Here is a 24,498-nt window from a genome sequence, read left to right on the forward strand (position 1 = left end):
GAACAACATTGGGTATTTTTGCAAATGGAAGTTGGAGGGTTAATTCCCTTGAAACAGCCAATTGAGTGAAACATGAATTCATGCTGGGACACAAGATAGGTTGAATTTGTTTTGAATTTAAAAAGAAAAATGATCAATGAAGAATACTATAATGGCAAGAAAATATAATGATAAAACAGCAACTAATTTAGCCTATTTTTATATATTAAAAAAGTATTACATAAGGTGAATGTCCATATTGCTGTCTGTTGTTCTGCTGAGCACTGGCATTGAAACAGCAAAATGCATTTATTGCATACTTGTCCTCTGTCGGAAACATTATGGTGGTATATTAGTTGTGTTAATAAAAATTTATAAACAAAGCCCTGCCAGCTGAACATCTCTTTCTCTAGTTCAGCAGCAGGAACTTTGATTTATAAGAATGGAATACGCTAAATATTAGAGTACTAAGGCTTATATGGATGCTGTGGGGACGGTGACGGGGCGGTGAATGGGATGGCAGTGGCGGTGACGGGGCGGTGAAAGGGAATGGCGGTGACGGGGCGGTGCAGAGGATGGTGGGCCGGGGACGGGGCGGTGACGGGGACAGATTTTTTCCCTGTGTCATTCTCTAATGCACATTTACATTGTGTAGGTATTTAAATGTCTCTATCATATCTCTCCTCTCCCGCTTTCTTCCAAAGTATACAGATTGAGACCTTTAAATCTGTCCCCATACGCCTTATGATAAAGATCACATACCATTTTAATAGCCTTTCTGTCAACTCCATCCTTTTTATATCTTTTTGAAGGTGTGGCCTCCAGAATTGTACACAATATTCTAAATGAGGTCTCACCAATATCTTATAAAAAGGCATCAATACCTCCGTTTTCCTACTGGCCATACCTCTCCCTTTGCAACCTGGCATCCTTCTAGCTTTCGCCGTCACCTTTTCAACCTGTTTGGCCCCTTAAGATCATCACATACAATCACACCCAAGTCCCGCTCTTCCGTCGTGCATATAAGTTCTTAACTACCCCTCCCCCCCAACTGTACCGTTCCCTCGGGTTTTTGCAGCCCAAATGCATGACCTTGCATTTCTTAGCATTAAATTTTAGTTGCCAAATTTCAGACCATTCTTCAACCTTCACCAGGTCTTTCTTCATGTTATTCAGACCATCCAGCATGTCTACTCTATTGCAGATTTTGATATCATCTGCAAAGAGGCAAATCTTACCCGACAACCCTTCAGCAATATCATTTATAGAAATGTTAAAAAGAACAGGCCCAAGAACCAGAACCTTGAGGCACATCACTGGTAACATCCCTTTCCTCAGAGCGATCTCCATTGATTACTATCGTGTGTCGCCTTCCACTCAACCAGTTCCTGACCTAGCCTGTCACTTTGGGACCCATCTCAAGGGCACTCAGTTTATTTATTAGACATTTGTGTGGAACACTGCCAAAGGCTTTGCTAATATCTAAATACACCACATCTAGCGCACATGTTCTATCCAATTCTCTGGTCACCCAGTCAAAGAACTTGATCAGATCTGTCTGACAAGACCTACCTCTGGGTGAGTCCATGTTGCCTCCGGTCCTGTAATCCACAGGATTCCAGAAACTTGACCATTCACTATTTTAAAAGTGTTTCCATTCATTTGCTTGCCGCCTCCTCTCTCAGTTCTTTTACTTCCTTAATGAGGGATTCAAGCCAGTTTTGGCAATGAACTTGAACCCGAAACTGAAACTTGGTTGACCTCTTCTTTATAGATATAAGTCAATCTTTACTAGCCACCCACAAATTGTACTTTCATCAGCATTCATACGTGAGCAAGTATTTCCAAAAGAGCCTATTTAACTTTATAGAGCACACATGTTCATTAGTGATGCAGGAGACTCCTAACCAGTAGAAGATGTAGCAAACCACATCATTTACTATTTACCTGATCCATTGTTTCTTCAACAGCCTGTATATACTGGTTTAATTCTCTGTTCATTGCAGAATATTCTAGCATCACCTTATCCATGTTGTTAATGTCAAGTTCATCACCTGTAAAATATAGTAGAAGGAAACTTCATGAAATATATTAAAAGGTAATTCTGTAACTAGATGCCTAGTGTAAGGTGGCAAAACACCTATTTTAAGCATCTTTTCAAGCCTAAACTAAACCTTAAGTTTATAGACCGTATTTTCTCTATGTCAATAGAGCTCAACACAGTTTACAATAAAATTCATAATAAAAAGGAGGAAAAAAAAAAAAAGAAAGATTTTACAATTTTTTTACAAGTGCAGTGTTCTACCTAGGGCCTTTTAGCTGGGCGGTCCGCCCAGCTAATTTAGACAAGCGCCCGGCTATCATCTGCTGCTGCCGTCGCTGCAGAACATTAAAAAAAACAACAACAAAAAAACCGGCTTGGAGATTTCAGCCCATAGCGAGCTTATGCTCCGGGGCTCTATTGGGGGAAATGCTGCCGGGTCCTGCCTTCGCGGAAACAGAAAGTAGGCAGGACCCGGCAGCAAGAAGAGGAAATGCTTCACTAATCTGTCTCCTGCCTTAGCCCGTAGTGAACGCTTGCTTCAGGGCTCTCAACATGTGCGTGCCGGCTTCCCTTCTCTTCCCTCCAAAACCGGAAGTTATGTCCGGGGAGGGGGGAAGAGAAGGGAAACCGGCACACACACGTCAGAACCCTGGAGCATGAGTTCACTATGGGCTAAGGCGGGAAACTTACAATTTGCTGCTCTTGCTGCCGGGTCCTGCCTACTTTCTGTTTCCACGAAGGCAGGACCCGGCAGCACTTCTCTACATCGCTCTTTAGTTTTTATGAAGTGATGCAGTGAGGGGCCATCGGCTGTGGTTACCACAGCCAGCACTTTACTGGCGCAGGCAGTAGCAGCAGGAGGATGATGGTGGCCTTATGTAATCAATGAGGCGAGCCCAGCGGTGGCGCTGCAGTGCCTGCGGGAGGCGTGCGAGAGTGTGACAGCCGCCCTGGAGCCGCTGCACTTCAACAAACTGGACTTTGGTGAGACCGGCGTGCTCAATCACTTCTACAACGCAGGTGCACGGGAAACGCGAGAGTGGGAGTAGAAAGTGGCCAGAGTGAGAAGGTATCAGGCCCCGTGGGATTGTTGGGGGTGTATATGGGGTTTTTATTACTTATAACCAGCTGAATTTCAAAATAAAAGTGTGAGCAGAGTGGCTGTACTGCTATAAATAATTCGTTTAAAAAGTACACTAACGAATTGCCATCTTAATGGAAATTCTTGCAAGCCCCCTTGTTAATACTGCTGTTTTCTTGGTAGTTATTTCAGCTGGGGTTGTTTTGGTTTTTTTTTTTTTGGCAGCTCAGAAGAGCCAAACTGAACAGTCTTTTACCTCTCCTTTACTGTTACTACAGAATTTGCTTTTTCTTCATTGTCATTTTCAGAGCCCCCCACTCCCTTTTTCCTGCTCCTCCTTTTCACAGCTGGGCCTTCCTCCCACAAAAGGACAAAGGTGAGTGAGAAGTGTCACCATCACATTGTCCTGTCCAGAAGGCTGAGCCAATCTTCCATGTCTGCTTTCAAAGGCAGTTCAGAAAAATCTAAAGTTGGAAAAACTGAATTGAAGTTTTCCCCATGAATTTGATTGTATGTGATCAGAAAATAATTTTTTTTAAAAATTTGAAAGCCCTTCCTGGGGTCCCTCAAAGTCACTGATTACAAAGCTCCATTTTTCTTAAAATTTGCTATTATTTTTTATTAATGAAGCAATTTTCTTGATATTATAGCTATAACTGTTTAGATTGCTGCAGCTGCCAATGCTCCTGGAAGGTGGTTTGTCGGTCATCTCACGGTGGGGTTCGCATGGACGGGAGAGATAGGAGGGTCAGCGGGGTGTGGGTGGGGAGAAGTGGGATGCTCTGGTTGCTCCAAGGCCTAGCGTCATTAACTTCTTTGGGCAGTGTTTACAATTTGCTGCTGTTGCCAGCTTCAGGCCTTCCTCTCTGCCGAGTCCTGCCTAATTCCTGTTTCCATGAAGGTAGAATCCAACAGAGAAGGTCCGAAACCGGCAACAGCAGCAAATTGTGAATGCTGCTGCTGCTGCCCGAAGAAGTTCCTGACCGGGGATGGGGTGACAGAAGGAGGAAAGTGAGCAGAGGGTGATGAGAATTGCTGCACGCAACTGGAGGGAGAAAGAAAGGGAGAAGGAAGATGGGGGAGGGTGGGAAAGGAAGGAATGAAAGGAGATGCCAGGGCATGGAGGGGGAGGGAGAGATGGGAAAAAAAGGAGAGAGATGCCAGGGAATCAGGGAAGGGAAGGAGACAGAGATGCCAGCCCGTGAGGTGGGAAGGAAAGAAAGGAGAAGAGAGAGATGCCAGAGGAGGTGGTGACAGAGAGAGAAAAATGGAGAGCTGGCAGAGCTGAAATCAATCATGTACAAAGAAGAGACGGGGCACAGGATAGACAGTTTATGGAAGGAGCATAGAAAGAGGGAAGATACCTTATGGAACAAGGAGAGGGCAGACAGTGAATGGAAAGGGCTGATGCTGCATGGAAGACAGAGAGAGGACAGATGCTGGCTAGAAAGAAGAGAGTGAAGACAAGATGATTAAAGCAGAAACGACAAAAAATAGAAAAAAGATTTTTTCTTGCTTTAAAATAAAATAATATTGTAGTTGTATTGATAAAACTTTTAGAAACAGAAAATAAGGTAATCTTTTTACTGGACTTATTTTAATACATTTTTTACTAACTTTTAGAGACCAAAACCCCCTTTTTCAGGTCAGGACAGTATAATGTAACAGCAGTATACTATATTGACCTGAAGAAGGAGGCTGTGGCCTCTGAAAGTAAATTGAAAAATTGATTAGCCCAATAAAATGGTATATTCTTATCTTCAATTTATGTTTTATTTTTATTTGTTAATTTGTAAAGTGGTGATTGTCATGTATCAGTTTTTTCAAATTTACATTTACTGTCTTTATATTTTGCACAGTATTAGGGGACAAGTGTCACTGTTTCTGTGGTGGCAGATTCTGGTTTCTTGGTGGTTCAGTTTAATTTTTGTCTACATATTTTTAATTTTAGTTTGTGATTATTTCATATTGGGCAAGGGTGTATCTGTGTTCTGTGTGTATGAAAAGGACATGGTTTTCTGTTAGCATCAACTATACAGGATCAATTGATTGTGCAGGATCTGGTTTGTTTAGTTTTACAGTGTATGTGTTGGTGTTCTAGTGCCTCACTGCAGTGTTTAAGATGCTGCCTTGTCCTAGGTGTACCCTTGTTGTGTGACTCATAGATTATTACTAAAAAATAACTTTTTTATATAGAGGAGAGGGTTGTTAAAAATGATTAGCACTGGCTGTCATATATACTAGGTACGCCACTGGATTTAATGATCCTATTCTTTCTTTTTTAAACGTATGTTTATTAGCAGTGAAAGATACACCACCCAACAGGGCGCAACATCAAACAACATCAAGGCAGTAGGTGTCCAGAACAAGCAAAAGAACAAAAATGGAGGCGAAGCCTCCCAAACAGATCCCCCCCCCCGCCACAGATACACTATGTAATAAGTATAAAGGCATCAAGGGCATCTGAAGCATAAGCGGTATAGGACAACAGAAATAGATAAAGTCGCCCAGCTGAGACGGCGATCTCACACCCATTTGTATATTTTCACCAATCACACATTGCACCATCCACACCTCTCAAGCAAAACACACTCCCTCGGTCCCCTCCCTCCCTCCCTCCCCCCGCCCTCCCTCCCTCCCATCCCTGGGACAGCAATGCAGAAAAACGATAAGAATCATTGGGGCATATCAGGGGCATTACAAGAAGAACACAGAATGAGAAAACTAGGTAGGCGCCAATCCCCCGTCCTGTTCATGTGATGGCACCAAGTCCCTCAGTCTCTCCCATAGACCAACGTAATGCTGTTTAAGCACACTCGGAGACCTAGCATACAGTCGAATTTCAAACTGAGTCACTTCCCGAAGTCTAGTCCTCCAGTGGGGTATCGGAGGCGACTCCACCGACATCCAATAAGTCAAAATCAATTTTTTCACTACGAGTATTACATTATAGAAGAATCTACATTGGGGGGTAGTGAAACCCTGATCCTGGAGGGATGTCTGCAGACCCAGGAGAAGAAACCCATAGTCCCATTCAACAGTGCGTTGCATAGCACGCTCCAGCAGGGTAAGAGCCTCCCGCCATATACTCAATTTGGGGCATTCCAGAAAAGAGTGAAGGTACGTGCCTACTCTGATCTTGCATGTAACACAGAAATCACTGTCCCAAAGCCCGAGGCGCGCCCCTCGCTAAGCAGTTAAGTAGGCCCGGTGGAGAATCTTATACTGGAGTTCCTGAAAGTCAGCGGATTTAGTGTAAGAGTATAGAGTGCTGAAACAAGCTAAAAATTGTGGTTCGGATATTTCCTGTCCCATATCCCGTTCCCAGGCGGAGCGCACAGGAGTAAGCACCGACAGGGGAAGAGACGTTTTGAGGACTCTGTACCAGTGGGCAAGGGAGTTAGCTATGGGTGGAGTGGCCGAAAAGAGGGTATCCAGAGGGCCCTTGACCCAAATTCCATCACCCCCACTACGTTCAACATCCCAATAGTGACGCACTTGAAAGTAAGAAAATAAGTAACAAGAAGGAAGGCCCCACGAGTCCCGTGTTTGTTGGAAGGATGAGAATCCATCGGGAGAGAAATCAAGTAGGTCTTCCATCGCCACACAGCCCCGAGTCGCCCATTGCTGAAACACTGAGGTACCCCAGCCCGGCTGAAACCTGGAGTTCCCTACCAGACGTATAAAAGGAGACACCTCCGTCGACAGCTGTTGTCTGCGCCGCCACCATCGCCAAGCCATTCGAAACGGGCGTAAAAAACGAAAGCAGACACATACAGAAGCCCGTTTACTGTCCAAGGTTGTACTAGATCATCTATGCCGATGCTTCCCGACTTTGATCTTTGACTAAAAAATCAAGAAGCTTTCTTGTTGTCCTCTGAGGCCATGAGATTGAATGTTATACAGGCTGACGCCCCCAGCGTTTCACAATGCAGTTGAATGCTCTCTTGGACAAGGACCATTTCCCCGGATCCAGGGTCTGGCAGCTGAGATAATTGGTCTGGACTTTGTCCACTCTCACTACATGAGCCGCAGATGTACATAATGGCCTGCAGTTAGGCTTCCACCCAGCAAAACAGCAATTGGGCCTCCACTTGCAGTGGAGCACTCTTGGCTCCCCTTTGTCTGTTGACTTACGCCACGGCTTTGGCATTATTGGAGAAGACCCAGATTACTTTGCCTTTCAGCCGTGTCAGGAAGAACTGTACAGCCAACTTAATAGCTGTCAACTCTAGTTTGTTGATGGACCATGCCCTCTGTGAGGGCAGCCAACACCCTTGTACTGGATGACCCTTGCAATGAACCACCTAGCTGTAAATACTGGCATCTGGCATCAGGATCACCCAAGACTCTATGCCACTGCAGACTCCTCCTATGATCTGGGGAAATGGGTATATGCAGACATGAGCCTCTATGAAATCCAGTGAGATCAAAAATTCCCCCATGGCTACCAAATCGATGACCAATCTCACTGATTCCATCCGGAATATGGGAACCTTTAATGCTGCATTGATTGACTTGAGATCCAGGATTGGTCTCCAATCTTCTGAGTCTTTCTTGGGCACGATAAAGTATATCGAGTATCTGCCTGAGTCCAAGTCTGCATTTGGTATAAGCTCTATGGCTCCAATTTGTAACAGTCTTTGGACAGTCACTCTAACCTGGTCTTCCTGCTGGAGAGTTCAGAAAGATGTCCAGGAAAAGATGACAGAATTTGGGTTTGTAATCCTCTCAAATGAATTCCAGTATCTATTGGTCTGATTAAATTTGCGCCAAGTCTCCCAAATTCCGAGAGTTTCCCTCCTATGCGGGGGATCTTGGAGAACAAGCTGGCATCATTGGGACTTCTTAGAATTTGTGGCACAGCGAGAGATGGATGTGAAAGCTCTTCTGGAGCCACCAAAACATTGTTTAGAGTACCTTGGAAGGGCCTTTGGGACGAGGGGCCTGCAGACCTATAACACGATTTTCTGTAGCCATGAAAGGAACTACGATTGGAACTCCCGATACCATGTGGCTTACTGTCCGGCAAGGACTTGTGACAACGATCTATCACGCTGGTCATCAAGTTATCCAGTCCTTTCCCAAAAAGCATCTGCCCCTTAAAAGGGAGCTTGCTGAAGGCGTAGCCTTAGAGGCTGAATTTCCTGACAACTGCCTGATCCAGAGCATTCTATGAACAGAGATTGAATATGCTGACACTTTACTCATGAGCTTGAACATGTAAAAAATAGCATCTGCTATATAGTCCACTCAAGCCGGTATCACAGGAGGGCACTCCACACCCAGTTTAGCCAGATTCTGGTGTAGCATATAATTGCAGACCCGCACAACATGATCACAGTTTAAAGGCCTAATGCCAATGCCTCAAACTGCTGTTTGAGGACTAAGTATACTATGTGATCCTGCAAATCCTTCAGAACTATTCTACCTTCACTAGGAAGAGAAGTTCTTTAACTAAATTGAGCCACCAGAGAATAACTGCTGGAAATCAGAAGCTGTGGGATACAATTTCAGCATTGCCCTAGCCTCCATCAGAGGGCCCTCATGTTTCTCCTGATGCTCCGTTATCTTCCTGGTAACCTCTGGGTGTGAAGAGAACATAAAAACATAAGAATTGCCATACTGGGACAGACAGAAGGTCCATAAAGCCCAGGATCCTATTTCCAATAGTGGCCAACTCAGGTCCAAAGTATCTAGCTAAATACCAAGTAGTAAAATAGATTTTATGCTGCTTATCCTAGGAATAAGCAGTGAATTTCCCCAAGCCATCTCAATAATGGCCTTTGGACTTCTTTTTTAGGAAATTATCAAGCCTTTTGAAAAGGACAGCAAATTTTTAGCCAGTTTTGCTGCAAGCAGTTCCCTTCACCAATCTTGTATTGTAGGCTCCAGAAGGAAGCCTGTTTAGGCAAAACTCAGCTGAGGTCAGGCATAGTTCTGACCCCACCACTATGTTGCTAATAAAGTTGTCACCAATTGGAATACTTTTAGACCTTGGTCTCATTGTTTTTTTGACTATTATCTGGTTTGCAACAAATTTTCTAGTCAAAATTTAAAGTTGTGACCAACAGATTTTCCTGCTTCAATTTTCCACCAAAATCTCCTGCCTTCCTAAAGAAACCATCTACCTCAAACCCCAACAAATCAGGTTTGACAACCCTACTATATAAGGACAAATTGCAGACACATACCCTGAAGAAAACCACAGCATGACGGCTGACATGTCAGTTCCACTTAGTCAGATACAGCAAGACCCAATCACAACCATCATGATGCCAGCTGTGAAAGTCTAAGAGAACATCTTATAACTATGCTTTATAAATTCTGGCCCTCCTTACAGGTCTTGTTTTTATGACTATCCACAATAGATATTCAAGAGACAATTGTGAACATGTGTATTCTAACAACTAGACTAATTTGCAAATTTCAGCTTCCTAGAAAAAACTGTTGGGGTTATCTGAAGATCAGATTTGGAAAATGCTGTTTATACAGTACTACAAAATAATATAAATACAGTACTATAAAAACAGTATAAATAAACATGTTTCACTTAAATTTAGTTCAGGTCTTAAACATGTTTATAATATAGATTCTCATTTTTCCATTGTTTATTTGATGAAATGTCAATGTGACACAAGGAGGATAGTTATTAATCATTTTTCTGAATAGAGCCAGCACACATTTTTATGAATGAAAATAACAGTGCTTAAATTAATCTTGAATTGTAGGTGCTTTCCAAGTTCCTTAAATTGAACATATTTTGCAATCATATGTTACTTCTTGTGTAATTTTAATAAATAAAATACTCAGAAACACTTCCCCGATTTTCTCTTATAGTTTCTGTGGCCAGCACCTTAGTCATTGGGCAATCGTCGCTCTTATGCAGAAGTGTAATGAGTCACCAGCATGAGAAACCCCTGAGAGAAACCATAACTGGTCAGCAAATAATTGCCAGAGTCAGCATTTTCCAAAGCAGTCTCAGAAGTCATGAAAAGAAGGCTGAAAATGTGCAATAACCTATGGAGCAACACAGTAAGCAGAATAACCAAGTGCTCTACAGGGGGAGATGTACTATTAATAAATGGTTTATTAAATTGAAGAATGATGGCACTTAAGAATAGTTTAAATGCAGTCATACTGTGGCTAAGCAAATAGAATATTGTAACTCTGTATTTTCCTCTATTTGATGCATGTTATTTTGCTATTTTATTATGTATGGAAATTTAAATAAAATAAACAAACATCCCTCCTGGCTCAGTCTGTGGTACATGTGCTGATTTTAATTCATTTTTCTGGGCCGAAGCACTGCAAATGGCCTTTGCATGTTACATTAGCTGATGCGAAGATCAATGTGGCAGTGCTCTTCCACATAATGTCATATCATTACTAACTGGACCCTGTTCTTTTCTGTTTCTTTCCGATTGCTAACACTGTTTTCTCTGCTTCATTCTTTTTCTTTATCTGCAGACCCTTCCATTCTAGACTATATGCATAGGAGAAAACATGCTCTCAACATGGAGAAGAGAAGCCTTCTCCAAGTGTTATCCTTAGAACTACAGTACTCCTTTGGCAGTCAAGGGATCTTGTTTTCCTCCCTGATGTCAGGAATGATGTGAACCAAATCTATGACCCTTGGGAGCTGAAACTGCTGTGGTGCCAAAGTTGCAGTAGTTAAGAAAATAGCCATCGTAAGGCAGACATTCCCACTAGACCAGCAATGGGTGTTCAAAGGAGGGGAGAGGAAAGGGCGGACCATACAGTTGCTAGTCTTACACTTATCTTGTGATTCTTGTTGCCGATCTGTGTCTGGTTTATTCTGTGAATTCTTCCTTCCTGATCCAATCCTAGCATGAGGGTTAAAGGAAAAGTAATGCCTCCACCTCCATAATTCATCAAAAGATGGTAGCACTGAGATGCCACATATGTTCACTTATTCTTTGAAATCTCTTCTTTCACCTCAGATAGTTAGAAGTGTCTGTCTGGAGAGGCTGTTTTGCTATTGTTTGTGAAATGAAAGCATGCAGTGAGCCCTCAGTATAATTTAAGCAAAGTGCCATGATAGAAATTCTGATTGTAAAAGAGTCCCTCCAATTGAAATGCATCATCGCCTACGTTGATATGAGTACCGTACATCGACGGGCCAAAAGAAATGTAAAGATTGTGGACTGGGAAAGGTTAATTTGCGTGATCACAAATGAAGAGGAGGACCCATGAAGGCAATGGACAAATCTTATATGAGAAAGGTTGACAAAACCAAAAAGGTCAACTGGAGGAGCACCAAAAGCACTACATTTGCAACCCTGAAAACTTTGAAAGAATGAGTGAGAAGAATTCAGCAGCACAAGAAGGAAATTTTGTTGCAAAATAACATCAGGCCTCACATAGCATATGCCCTAACTTAGGAGTGAGCTTCATTGCTGTTGTAGGCCCAGATGCACAAAGCTCTGACACCACAGGTAAAAAATACTGTGGTGGGAGCAAATTTGGTTTTTTTTTTTTACTAGTGATGCTCAGCGCAATAGCGTGCAAATTATATGCACACTATTCATTTGAACAATCACCAGTAAAAGAGGGGAGGAACTGTGGCTGGTGCTTGCTCAGAAGCATCCCCTCCTGTCAAAAAAAACCTCCACATGCCTGCCGCTGATCACAGCAGGGGAGCCCTGCCTGGTGCATCCTGTGATACAATGGGTGCAGCCTAGAGTCCTGACTAGCTCAGATGCCTAAGGCCTCTCCCCCTGAGATTGTAGATTCAATCCCAGCACTTCCCTGTGTGATCCCTGGAAGGGGCCATAGGTGTCTGAGCAAATCAGGGCCTTAGGCCCCTCGGTGCATCCCAGGATGCACCAGGAAGGGAAAGGCCCACCATTTTGAAGAAGCAAGCCTGAAGAAGCATCTCTCCTGCTGTTTTTTTCTACTTAAGGGTAGGGGGAGGGTATTTTGCGGGTGGGAGGGGCCATGGATGAGAGGTATCTGTGGGAGAGAGGGATTTTTTTTTTTTAATGGGGCATCGGGGCCAAAAATGGCAGGGCTTGCTGTCATAACTTTACTTTCCTGTCAGGGTCTGAGCCAATCAGCGCTCAGGCACTGACAGGAAAATAAGTCTACAACAAGTCAGACCTTGTCATTAAAGCCCGTTAAAGTTTGTACGGGAAACAATGCATTTCCCAATTGTGCATTACATGGAGTGCTCATTGGAATACTAATGAGCTCATTGTAATGCATTGTAATAAATTAGTATAGGATTCTCAGTAATAGCTACCAACAATTAGTAGCAGCCACGGAGAACCTTTAGACCATCAACAGGAGAGCTTCCTTGCATGTAAGACTGATTAAAACCAGTGTAACTTGCAAAGAAACCTTTTGTGCATCTGGGCCTTAGTATGCACAAAACTAACCCACTTGGAGAAACACTACTGTGATAAGATCCTCAAGTACCAAGAAATGCAGCCTGAGACTAAGAAAATGTGGCAGAAAGATACTGAAATATTTCTCCATCATAACAGCATAACAATATTGCTGAAGGGCTGTCAAGTAAGATTTGCCTCTTTGTAGATGATACCAAAATCTTCAATAGAGTAGACACGCCGGATGGTGTGAATAACATAAAGAAAGACCTGGCGAAGCTTGAAGAATGGTCTGAAATTTGGCAGCTAAAATTTAATGTTAAGAAATGCAAGGTCTTGCATTTGGGCTGCAAAAACCTGAGGGAAAGGTACAGATTAGGGAGCAAAGAGCTTATGTGCACAAAAGAGCGGGACTTGGATGTGATTGTATGTGATGATCTTAAGGTGGCCAAACAGATTGAAAAGGTGAAGGCGAAAGCTAGAAGGATGCTAGGTTGCATAAGGAGAGATATGGCTAATAGGAAAAAGGAGGTATTGATGCCCTGTATAAGACTTTGGTGAGACCTCATTTAGAATATTGTGTACAATTCTGGAGGCCGCACCTTCAAAAAGATATAAAAAGGACAGAGTCGGTCCAGAGGAAGGCTACTAAAATGGTATGTGGTCTTCATCATAAGGCGTATGGGGACAGTCTTAAAGATCTCAATCTGTATACTTTGGAGGAAAGGCGGGAGAGGGGAGATATGATAAAGACGTTTAAATACCTACGTAATGTAAATGCGTATGAGTCGAGTCTCTTTAATTTGAAAGGAAACTCTGCAATGAGAGGGCATAAGATGAAGTTAAGAGGTGATAGGCTCTGGAGTAATCTGAGGAAAGACTTTTTTACAAAAAAGGGTGATAGATGCGTGGAACAGTCTCCCGGAAGAGGTGGTGGAGACAGAGACTGTGTCTGAATTCAAAAGGGCCTGGGATAGGCACATGGGATCTCTCGGAGAGAGAAAGAGATAATTGTTACTGAGGATGGGCAGAATATATGGGCCATTTGGCCTTTATCTGCCATCATGTTTCTATGTTTCTAACACAGCAAAGAATATACAATGTCTCCAACGTGTACAAAACACAGCAATCAGGCTTCAAAAGAACCTTCATGCCCATGACTTTATCATCAGTCCACTAGCTACCCATAATCAAATGCTGCTTCTTCAAGGGCTTGATGCTAGCATACAAATCCTTGCATAACATGGCACCAGGCTATATGTCTTCTAAGCTTTCCCCATATGTGCCAAATATACCACTCCACTCCCAGGAGGAAATATACCTCCAACCACCTCCTGGTCATGCCCTTCATCTACAAAGCACCAGACAACGATCCTACTCCCATTTCATACCAAGCTACTGGAATCAACTGCCCCCGCAGATCAGATCCTTTGAAGAATTCTTGAGCTTTAGGAAAGCAATAAAAATGTACCTTATCACCAAAATCCCCTTCTTATTGCAATGAGGAAATGTATCTGGAATTAGATGATCTGTTATGTGAAGTTAGGATGAACCCTTTGTGTATTGTAGATACAGTAAATTGTAATCTCAGTTTGACTGTATATTATGTTAGGCAGACTGGACAAACCCTACAGGTATTTATGTCGACATTTACTATGTAATGACTAGTCTGCCACAGTTCGAGTACGCCCTGGCCAGAATGTCCAACAGGGTGAATCTGATTTAAATCAAATTGAGTTAAATCACAATTTAATTCACTAGATAGAAAGACTTGATTTAAGAAGAGGAGAGCAGAAAGGACTACAGGGTGAAACTGAAAGAAGCCAAGAGAGAGATACGTTTGGCGAAGGCACAGGCGGAAGAACAAATGGCTAAAAATGTAAAAAAGGGAGATAAAAATTTTTTCAGATATATTAGTGAAAGGAGGAAGATAAAAAATGGAATTGCTAGGCTAAAAGATGCTGGGAACAAATATGTGGAGAGTGATGAGGAGAAAGCAAATGTGCTAAACAAATACTTCTGTTCTGTGTTCACAAAAGAAAATCCTGGAGAAGGACCGAGATTGTCTGGCAAAGTTACACGAGAAAATGGAGTAGATTCTGCGCCGTTCACGGAGGAGGGTGTTTATGAGCAACTTGAAAAACTGAAGGTGAACAAATCGATGGGACCAGACGGGATCCATCCCAGGATACTAAGGGAGCTCAGAGAGGTTCTGGCGAGTCCTATTAAAGACTTGTTCAAGAAATCTCTGGAGACGGGAGTGATTCCTGGGGATTGGAGGAGAGCGGATGTGGTCCCTATTCATAAAAGTGGTCACAGGGATGAAGCAGGAAACTACAGGCCGGTGAGCCTCACTTCAGTTGTTGGAAAAATAATGGAAGTGTTGCTGAAAGAAAGGATAGTGTACTTCCTTGAATCTAATGGGTTACAGGATCCGAGGCAACATGGCTTTACAAAAGGTAAATCGTGCCAAACGAACCTGATTGAATTTTTTGATTGGGTGACCAGAGAGCTGGATCGAGGACATATGCTAGATGTAATTTACTTGGATTTCAGCAAAGCCTTTGATACAGTTCCTCATAGGAGGCTGTTGAACAAACTTGAAGGGCTGAAGTTAGGACCCAAAGTGGTGAACTGGGTCAGAAACTGGCTGTCGGACAGACGCCAGAGGGTGGTGGTTAATGGAAGTCGCTCGAAGGAAGGAAAGGTGACTAGTGGAGTCCCTCAGGGTTCGGTGCTGGGGCCAATCCTGTTCAATATGTATGTGAGTGACATTGCTGAAGGGTTAGAAGGAAAAGTGTGCCTTTTTGCAGATGATACCAAGATTTGTAACAGAGTAGACACCGAAGAGGGAGTGGAAAATATGAAAAAGGATCTGCAAAAGTTAGAGGAATGGTCTAATGCCTGGCAACTAAAATTCAATGCAACGAAATGCAGAGTAATGCATTTGGGGATTAATAATAGGAAGGAACCGTATATGCTGGGAGGAGAGAAGCTGATATGCACGGACGGGGAGAGGGACCTTGGGGTTATAGTGTCCGAAGATCTAAAGGCGAAAAAACAGTGTGACAAGGCAGTGGCTGCTGCCAGAAGGATGCTGGGCTGTATAAAGAGAGGCGTAGTCAGTAGAAGGAAGAAGGTGTTGATACCCCTGTACAGGTCATTGGTGAGGCCCCACTTGGAGTATTGTGTTCAGTTTTGGAGACCGTATCTGGCGAAAGACGTAAGAAGACTTGAAGCGGTCCAGAGGAGGGCGACGAAAATGATAGGAGGCTTGCACCAGAAGACGTATGAGGAGAGACTGGAAGCCCTGAATATGTATACCCTAGAGGAAAGGAGAGACAGGGGAGATATGATTCAGACGTTCAAATACTTGAAGGGTATTAACGTAGAACAAAATCTTTTCCAGAGAAAGGAAAATGGTAAAACCAGAGGACATAATTTGAGGTTGAGGGGTGGTAGATTCAGGGGCAATGTTAGGAAATTCTACTTTACGGAGAGGGTAGTGGATGCCTGGAATGCGCTCCCGAGAGAGGTGGTGGAGAGTAAAACTGTGACTGAGTTCAAAGAAGCATGGGATGAACACAGAAGATTTAGATTCAGAAAATAATATTAAATATTGAACTAGGCCAGTTACTGGGCAGACTTGCACGGTCTGTGTCTGTGTATGGCCGTTTGGTGGAGGATGGGCAGGGGAGGGCTTCAATGGCTGGGAGGGTGTAGATGGGCTGGAGTAAGTCTTAACAGAGATTTTGGCAGTTGGAACCCAAGCACAGTACCGGGTAAAGCTTTGGATTCTTGCCCAGAAATAGCTAAGAAGAAAAATTAAAAAAAATAAAATTAAAAAAAAAAAAAAAAATTTAAATTGAATCAGGTTGGGCAGACTGGATGGACCATTCGGGTCTTTATCTGCCATCATCTACTATGTTACTATGTATATATTATGTTTTCTCATTGTATTCAGTATTGTATTGTATTGCATTGTATTCAGTATTGCCTAAAAAGGAATATTTGCTTGTTTCAACTCTATTTCTTCATAACAACTTTATCAAAATGATGGAAACATGCAATAATAATTACAAATATATTTTTGCTTAGATATGGCAATTTCCCAAGCCATTCTTTAAGAAATATGATGAAATCAAAACATTTACTAACCTGAAGAACTTGCCTGTTTAAACACATTCCTTTTGTCGTCTTCATCAAAGCACTTCTCATGATGTTGTTGCAATTCTTTGTAATCCAAAATAATAAATAGCCTATTCTATGAAAGAGGGGTCATAGAAAAAAAAGGCCTACTCTCAATTCGTAGAACTGTCTTGAACCTACAAGCTTTCAAGTTTGCACTGCTTAATTAATACTAGTTATAAATACCAATGGGTTCTGAAAATTTAATAAATAGCAGAGGGTAACATAGTAACATAGTAACATAGTAGATGACGGCAGATAAAGACCCGAATGGTCCATCCAGTCTGCCCAACCTGATTCAATCAGGGTGGCAATCAGTTCATGGGAACTTTTTGACAAAAAGTCAGAAGTTCACCAGGGCTAGTCAAGCATAAAGCACCCTAGAGTGCCTGCAAGGTTATCCACAAACATCATATAAAGCCATCCTCTAGCTCAATAAGCTTTTTTTGTATATATATAAAATTCTAATAAATATGAATTCAGAAGTGCAAAATTGATAATAGTAATTAGGTCCAGGGAAGAGTGTGAGGACCTGCAAAGGGACCTGGACAAGCTGGAAGACTGGGCAAACAAATGGCAAATGCGCTTTAACGTGGAAAAATGCAAAGTCATGCATATAGGGAAAAAGAACCCGTTGTTCAACTACAAATTGGGGGGGGCATTGTTGGGAGATAGCAGACTAGAGAGAGACTTGGGTGTGCTGGTGGATGCATCACTGAAGCCATCTGCACAGTGCGCAGCAGCCTCAAAAAAAGCCAACAGGATGCTGGGCATCATAAAGAGGGGCATAACAACCAGGATGCGGGAAGTCATCATGCCATTGTATCGAGCGATGGTGCGTCCACATCTGGAATACTGCGTTCAGTATTGGTCGCCGCACCTCAAGAAAGACATGGCGGTACTTGAGAGAGTCCAAAGGAGAGCAACGAAACTGGTAAAAGGGCTGGAACACTGTTCATACGCTGAGAGGTTGGATAGGCTGGGGCTCTTCTCTCTGGAAAAAAGGAGGCTCAGGGGAGATATGATAGAGACCTTCAAGATCATGAGGGGCATAGAGAGGGTGGATAGGGACAGATTCTTCAGACTAAGGGGGACAACAGGTACGAGGGGGCATTCAGAGAAACTGAAGGGAGATAGGTTCAAAACAAATGCAAGGAAGTTTTTCTTCACCCAAAGGGTCGTGAACACTTGGAATGCGCTACCGGAGGAAGTGATCAGGCAGAGTACGGTACATGGATTCAAACAGGGATTGGACGGATTCCTGAGGGATAAAGGGATCGTGGGATACTGAGAGAGGTGCTGGGATGTAACACAAGTATAGAAAGCTAACCAGGTAATAAGTATAGAAAGCCAACCAGGTTGTGCATGGGCAAGACCAGAGGGTGAGGACTTTGATGGGAAGATAGGACTTTAATGTGAAACCAAGGTGGCAAGGGGCCCCTTCTGGTGATTCAGACAGGTCGTGACCTGTTTGGGCCGCCGCAGGAGCGGACTGCTGGGCAGGATGGACCTATGGTCTGACCCGGCGGAGGCACTGCTTATGTTCTTATGTTCTTAATAATAAAAAAATGCCCAAAGTGTCAAGTGCAAAATCACATCGTTTCAGAATTTCAAAAAACACAGAAAAGTGCAAAAATCACTATTTGATGAGCCTTGTGAAAGCAGGAAATCACATATGTCCAATGAACTTAAACTACCATCTACAAGGACTTATCTCAGAAGCCACCAACATCCATCTAATAAAAGGGACTGTTGTCCGGGAGTGCCAACTGATCGTCCTAAAGAGCCCTGTTTTGTGTCTCTCACCAAAGATGAAATCAAACGCTGTTCCTCTCCTGCGCCCGTAGGTTCAAGACAGTTCTAAGAATTGAGAATAGGTCTCTTTTTTCCAGTTGCAGTTGAGAGTCTCTTTTTTCTTTGTTGCAGTGTTTACATTTTGCACGCATACCTGCCTTACCCATAAGTAGAGGAACTTCATTAAAATATTCCCAAACTGGGTTTCTTTTATGGCCTACAGCCATTATAGGTTTTCTCCTCCAAGGAGAGAATATAATAAACCTCAGGCTATACACTTCTCCCTTCGTATTCGCGGTGGATGCATTCCGGATATAGGCGCAAATATGGAAAAACCGCGAATAACTTTTCGATATGTTATTTGCGGCTTTCTGTAAAAGTCGCCATTTTTACCATTAAAACCGCGAATGCAGTAGTGTACTACGGGGATTTAAAAGAGCTCCTGAGCAGGAGGAAAGTACACACTATTGAGTGCATGGCGGCCGGCACCAACAATCGCCTTCTCACCCCTTGCTTATCTTGGACACAATTAGCAGCTGCCCGTGCTACAGGCCCCCTCCATCTGCACCTCTGGCTCACCCCCTCCCCTTCCTAATGTGTATGTGTGCATGCTGCTTTTTGTTCCCCTTTCATTGGGTGTCACAGTTTCCTCTACAGCCAATGACAGGGTGTGCAGAGACCTGCCTGCAGGGTGTCCTCAGCCCCAGGAAGCGCTGCCACTTGTGATATGCGGCTGTCTCTCTCTCCTTCTCCTCACCAGCCTTTCTGCCCGGCACGGAGCCTTCAGCCCCAGCTGAGCAGCCGAATGTTCAAAGCCCTCCTCTCCGCCGGCTGCAGCGAGCTCTTGATTTCCAACGCGAGGGGGGGCATTGTTTTTTTTTTTGTCTCTCCCCTGGGAAAGAATACAGGGTATTGTTGCTTCTTTTTCTTTTTTTTTTTAAGCACTGGCTTTGACGCTGTCGGGGAAGTGATGATTTTGGGTAAGTGGGAAGTTTCTCTCTGCCTCTTGGCTCGGGTGCAAGTGGGGTCCCAAGAAAAAGTGAACCTCTTGAGGTGCCTGAGGCATGACAAGAAGCTACACGGTCAGGTCAAGTGAAAGGCTGCTTTTATGGATAAGGAAACCTCGGAACCTTAGCAAAAGTGATTTGAAACCGAGGGATTGCTTGCATAGAAGGTGGGAGGGTGAGAAGGAGTTTACAGAGTGATATAATTTTTTTGGGGGGGCGGAGTCAGCCGTCAAAAAATTGCAAATAAGTGAAACCGTGGATACGGAAACCGCGAATACGAAGGGAGAAGTATACACACAAAGATCCCAAGACGTGAGGAATATTCTGCTCAAAAGGTTTCACTTTCATTTTACTGCTTGCCCCTCCCTCCTCACACTTAGCTCTTTGTGCAGATATAAGATTAGCACTTAAGAGGTAAGGAATTGATTCTGTGTCTTTCGATTTCCAAAGGAACAATGGGGATAAGGTATTTTTCTCAACTCTATACAGACACAAATTCAGAGTTTTAAGAAATGCAAAATCAAGCATCTGTAATAATATCTTCTCGATAGAAAAATTGCTATTGACATTATAAATGGATCAATGGAATTCATTTATCAAAAAATTTTAACATTTAATGAATATACAGCCTCATGCTATATAATTAAAAACTGATCCTTATTTCATGACAAATAACTCTGGAGAGTCCAACGAAACCCCCCTCATGAGGCAATCATGGCTATCCCATCAGTCCAGACTGGCCCTTGCCTTGGTGGGGAGTACAGAACAACAGAAAAGAAAAAAACAGGTAGTGTTTCATTCCACTCCTTCAAATTGAGTCAAATCATTCCAACTGTCACACAAAAAGCGTTCTCTCTTCACACCAAAGTAACTTTCAAGGGTAATTACTCAAAACATTTTTTTCTTTATTCCATGCGCTAGGGAGTTTTTTTAAAGTTTGGAAAACTAGAGTTCACTAACCAGGAGAGGATCAGCATAAATTTAATTCAAGAAAATGGATCACGGGGTATCTTATAGCACACAGCTATTTCAAAACCCTCTTCACCAATTCCGATCTTTATCATTTGTTCCTTCCCCCCAACCTCCCTCTCTGAATTCTTCTTAATTTATTTTATAATCCTAACTTGAGTTAAATAATTGTAACATGTTCCATAGAGAATTACAAGATATCCTATCTGGAGGTTAGAGAAACTGGGCCTCTTCTCCCTTGAAAAGAGGAGACTCAGAGGGGATATGATCGAAACGTTCAAGATAATGAAGGGAATAGACTTAGTAGATAAAGACAGGTTGTTCACCCTCTCCAAGGTAGAGAGAACGAGAGGGCACTCTCTACAGTTAAAAGAGGGTAGATTCCGTACAAACCTAAGGAAGTTCTTCTTCACCCAGAGAGTGGTGGAAAACTGGAACACTCTTCCGGAGGCTGTTATAGGGGAAAACACCCTCCAGGGATTCAAGATAAAGTTAGACAAGTTCCTGCTGAACTAGAACATACACAGGTAAGGCTAGTCTCAGTTAAGGTACTGGTCTTTGACCTAAGGGCTGCCGCGTGAGTGGACTGCTGGGCACGATGGACCACTGGTCTGACTCAGCAGCGTCAATTCTTATGTTCTTATGTTCTTAATATCAATCCCAACTTTGATGTGAAGAGAAAGTGCTTTTTGTATGACAGTTGGAGTGATTTGACTCAATTTGAAGTGGAATGAGAAACACTACCTGTTTTCTCTTTTTTTTTCTGTATTTTAATGCTATAGCATGTCAACTCTGCTAACAATCAGGTCAGTTAAGTTGAATTGCTTCTTAAAGAAAGTGCCAAGACAAGACTATTATCTTCATGATGATGCATGGGTGCTGTAGCTAGTCCAAACAGAAGCGCAGAGAACTGGAGATGATGTTTTAGTACATGGAACCTCAAGAACTTTCTGTGAGTTGGGAAGATGCAGATAAGCCTCCATCAGATCTAGGGAAGCAATGAATTCCCCCAGCATTACCAATGCAATGACTGACTGGACCGTTTCCATTTGGAAATTTGGAAGAGGGAGATCTTGAAAGCTGCATTGATTAACTTCAAATTCAGGATTGATCTCCAGTCATCCGAGTTTCTTTGGGCACAATAAAGTATATTGAGTATCTGCCCAAACTCCATTCACCTTCCATATGGGCACCAATCCCCCTAGATGCATGAGAAGGGGGAAACCTGAAGCTCCCATCTTCCCCCATTGCCGTGCCGCACATGGAACAACCCCCCCCCCCAGACAGGCATCCACTGCAAATCTGGCATGAATCCAAAAGATCGCCACCTGAGAAGTCCATGTATGCACTTTTAAATTAAAAAAGAGGGGTTTTGAGGCAGTTGGCGGCCTTTAAATTCAAATCAGGAAATCCAAGATGGCCACTACTTTAGGGATTTTAGCGCCTAATAACAGCCCATGGAGGCAAAATTGAAACACAAAAAAAGCCTCAGAAACCTAAAAAATTATCCTCCTTGATGACAAGCATCAATAAAAGCAGGAACCGTACAGGTATGGAGAGAGTCTGTGAAGATATCAGAGCAGAATTGGAGGCGAGATCCCTGCTTGGGGAGAATGTGGAAGTGATGCTGCTGTGTCAGATGCTTCTTGGGTACCAGTGAGGCTGTTGTCCCGGAGATCTTGACACCATGCTTCGAGGTGCACAAATGCTGCTACTGCTTTGCTTTTGCTCAGTGCCCAGTATCGGAGTCCTTCAGTGATGATGATGAATCCACGTGAGTCCTCGGTGTTGGGCACAATGATGCTTGGCCCAAGCAGCCACTACCAATGCCTGACATCAATGAAAGGAGAACCTCTTTGAAGCTGATGCAGTTCTAGTGTCCAGTGCAAATCCAGAATCCATGGAGACTGATGCCTTTGATGCTAATGAGCCAACTTCTTGCATGTCAAAAAGTCTTTTACAAAGAACCTCTCAACTTTTTGAGGTTCTCTTCTCCATTTGGACATAGAGGACTTATCAGGGCTCAGACAGATTAGGCACATGTCATGTGGATCATTCACGACATGGTCCTAATACAGTCTGTGCACTGTTTAAACCCATTGGAAAACAAACAGGAGTGGTTAAAAATTACATGAAAAGTATTGTACTGCTCACAAAGAAAAAAGGACAGGAAAGCAAAAATAGCTCTCTAAAGAGAGAAACACCTCATGACAGCGATAAAAGATGCATCTTCAGTGCTCTGTTGACAAAGTGAAACTGCAGGCCCCACATGACTCGGGCAAGTGGGAAGGGCCTAGCGTATGCACAATGATGTCCTGCCAAAGGCTTCTTGAATTTACAGAACACTGGGCAGCATCCGCACCAGGGCTCCATCGCCAATGTCTCCCATATGTGAGAAACTATCCTGCTTGTCCTGAGAAAAACTAACAGTTCATGAAAAACTTGTTAAAATATGTGCAAGACAATTAAGATAGTGGATCCATATAAGAAATAAAGTCCTCTCGTTTTACTGTACAAAAATGATGTAGCGGAAAGGGGAAATATTTATTTCTCAGAGTACTAAGGAGAGGACTATGGAAGAAGCACCACCTTCAGCTCCACTATCACCGAACTAGAAACACCAAATTACAACCTGCCTTCCTAATCGCTAAAGTGACTTATTATGGATGGTGTAGACCTCAAATTTTATGCCCCGCTTTAGTAAATAAATACTCTAATGCAGTCCATTCCTCAGATATTAATAGCATTTAAATCAATGACCACAACAGCAAAACTATACAATTACACAACATTATTTCAACAGAAAAGGAGAGCTGGCAATAGTTCCACGAAACACCTATTTACACAACATCCACACAAGCCAGCTACTGATTGCATCAGCATATAAAGAACATCTGTACTGGGCTGGAAAGCAGGTCTAAAAGTACACAGGTGGAAACCAAGTGAAACAAGAAATACATGTTTCCAAAGCCCTGACCTTAAAAAAAGTTCATACATCATTCTACTCTTTAAAATCTTGTGTATCATCTCTTTATTGTACTCTTTAAAATCTTGAAAGCAATCATCACTTTCTGCTCTTTCCTTAACTTCCCTTTTAAAAATAAGATCAACATGAGGTAGATTTTACCCATACAGAAGATAATTTTTAGAGGCTTTCTATGTGTAATACGGGATTTTATAGGTAGAAAAAGCTTTCTTTAAAATTCAGCACCGTATACAAATCTAAAAATAAGAACATAGGAAGAGCCATGCTGAATCAAGGCAAAGTCCATCAAGTCTGGAATCCTGTTTCTACTAGAGACCAGTCCAGGTCAAAAAACCCCAAAAGATCTACTTCTCACTACTTAATTTCAGGGAGAAGCAATGGCTCTTCTAAATTTACCTAGTTGAGTTTTATGGTCTTTTCTTCAAGGAACTTGTCCAAACCTCTTCAGCACTCTGCTGTGTCAGTCAAGTAATTAAACTTTGGAATTTGTTGCCAGAGAATGTGGTAAAATCAGTTAGCTTAGTGAGGTTTAAAAAAGGCTTGATTAATTTCCTAAAAGAGAAGTCCATAGGCCATTATTGAGATGGCTTGGGGAAATCCACTGCTTATTCCTAGGATAAGCAGCATAAAATCTGTTTTACTACTTGGGATCTAGCTAGGTATTTGGGACCTGGGTTGGCCATTGTTGGAAACAGGATACTGGGCTTGATGGACCTTCTGTCTGTCCCAGTATGGCAATTCTTATGTTCTTATGTTAACAGCTTCCATGGCTTAATTATACAATGCGTAATAAAGAACTTTCTACAATAGTTTTCAATCAGCTAGTAATTAAATTTCATAACCCACACCATTCACCATACTGGGAGGGTTACATTACATTTGAGATTTCTATTCCACCGTTACCTTGCGGTTCAAGGCGGATTACAAAAAGAATTATAAATGGAGGGTTACAAAATAAGATCACATGTCATTTCTAAGAGTGGGTCAGGTAGTGGGTCTAGGGAGAAGATTGGAGGAAGGAAGGTTACAACACACATACAAAAATCATAAAATCATAAAAATATAACTACAACAAAGAAAACAAGCATTTAATATTGCTT

At 42.6% G+C, this 24,498-nt stretch overlaps 1 protein-coding gene across 2 annotated transcripts in view; it reads right to left on the reverse strand.

Moving 5' to 3' along the window:
- The window catches only part of NSMCE2 (NSE2 (MMS21) homolog, SMC5-SMC6 complex SUMO ligase), a 375,119-nt gene that overhangs the window by 291,900 nt on the left and 58,721 nt on the right, over positions 1-24,498 (reverse strand). For both annotated transcript variants that reach the window (XM_033933000.1, XM_033933001.1), the window contains one exon: positions 1,927-2,033. In XM_033933000.1, the coding sequence (XP_033788891.1) occupies positions 1,927-2,033 (107 nt within the window). The remainder of the gene's footprint in view (positions 1-1,926; positions 2,034-24,498) is intronic.

Source organism: Geotrypetes seraphini, chromosome 2 (genome assembly GCF_902459505.1).
Source record: "Geotrypetes seraphini chromosome 2, aGeoSer1.1, whole genome shotgun sequence".
NCBI lineage: Eukaryota > Metazoa > Chordata > Amphibia > Gymnophiona > Dermophiidae > Geotrypetes > Geotrypetes seraphini.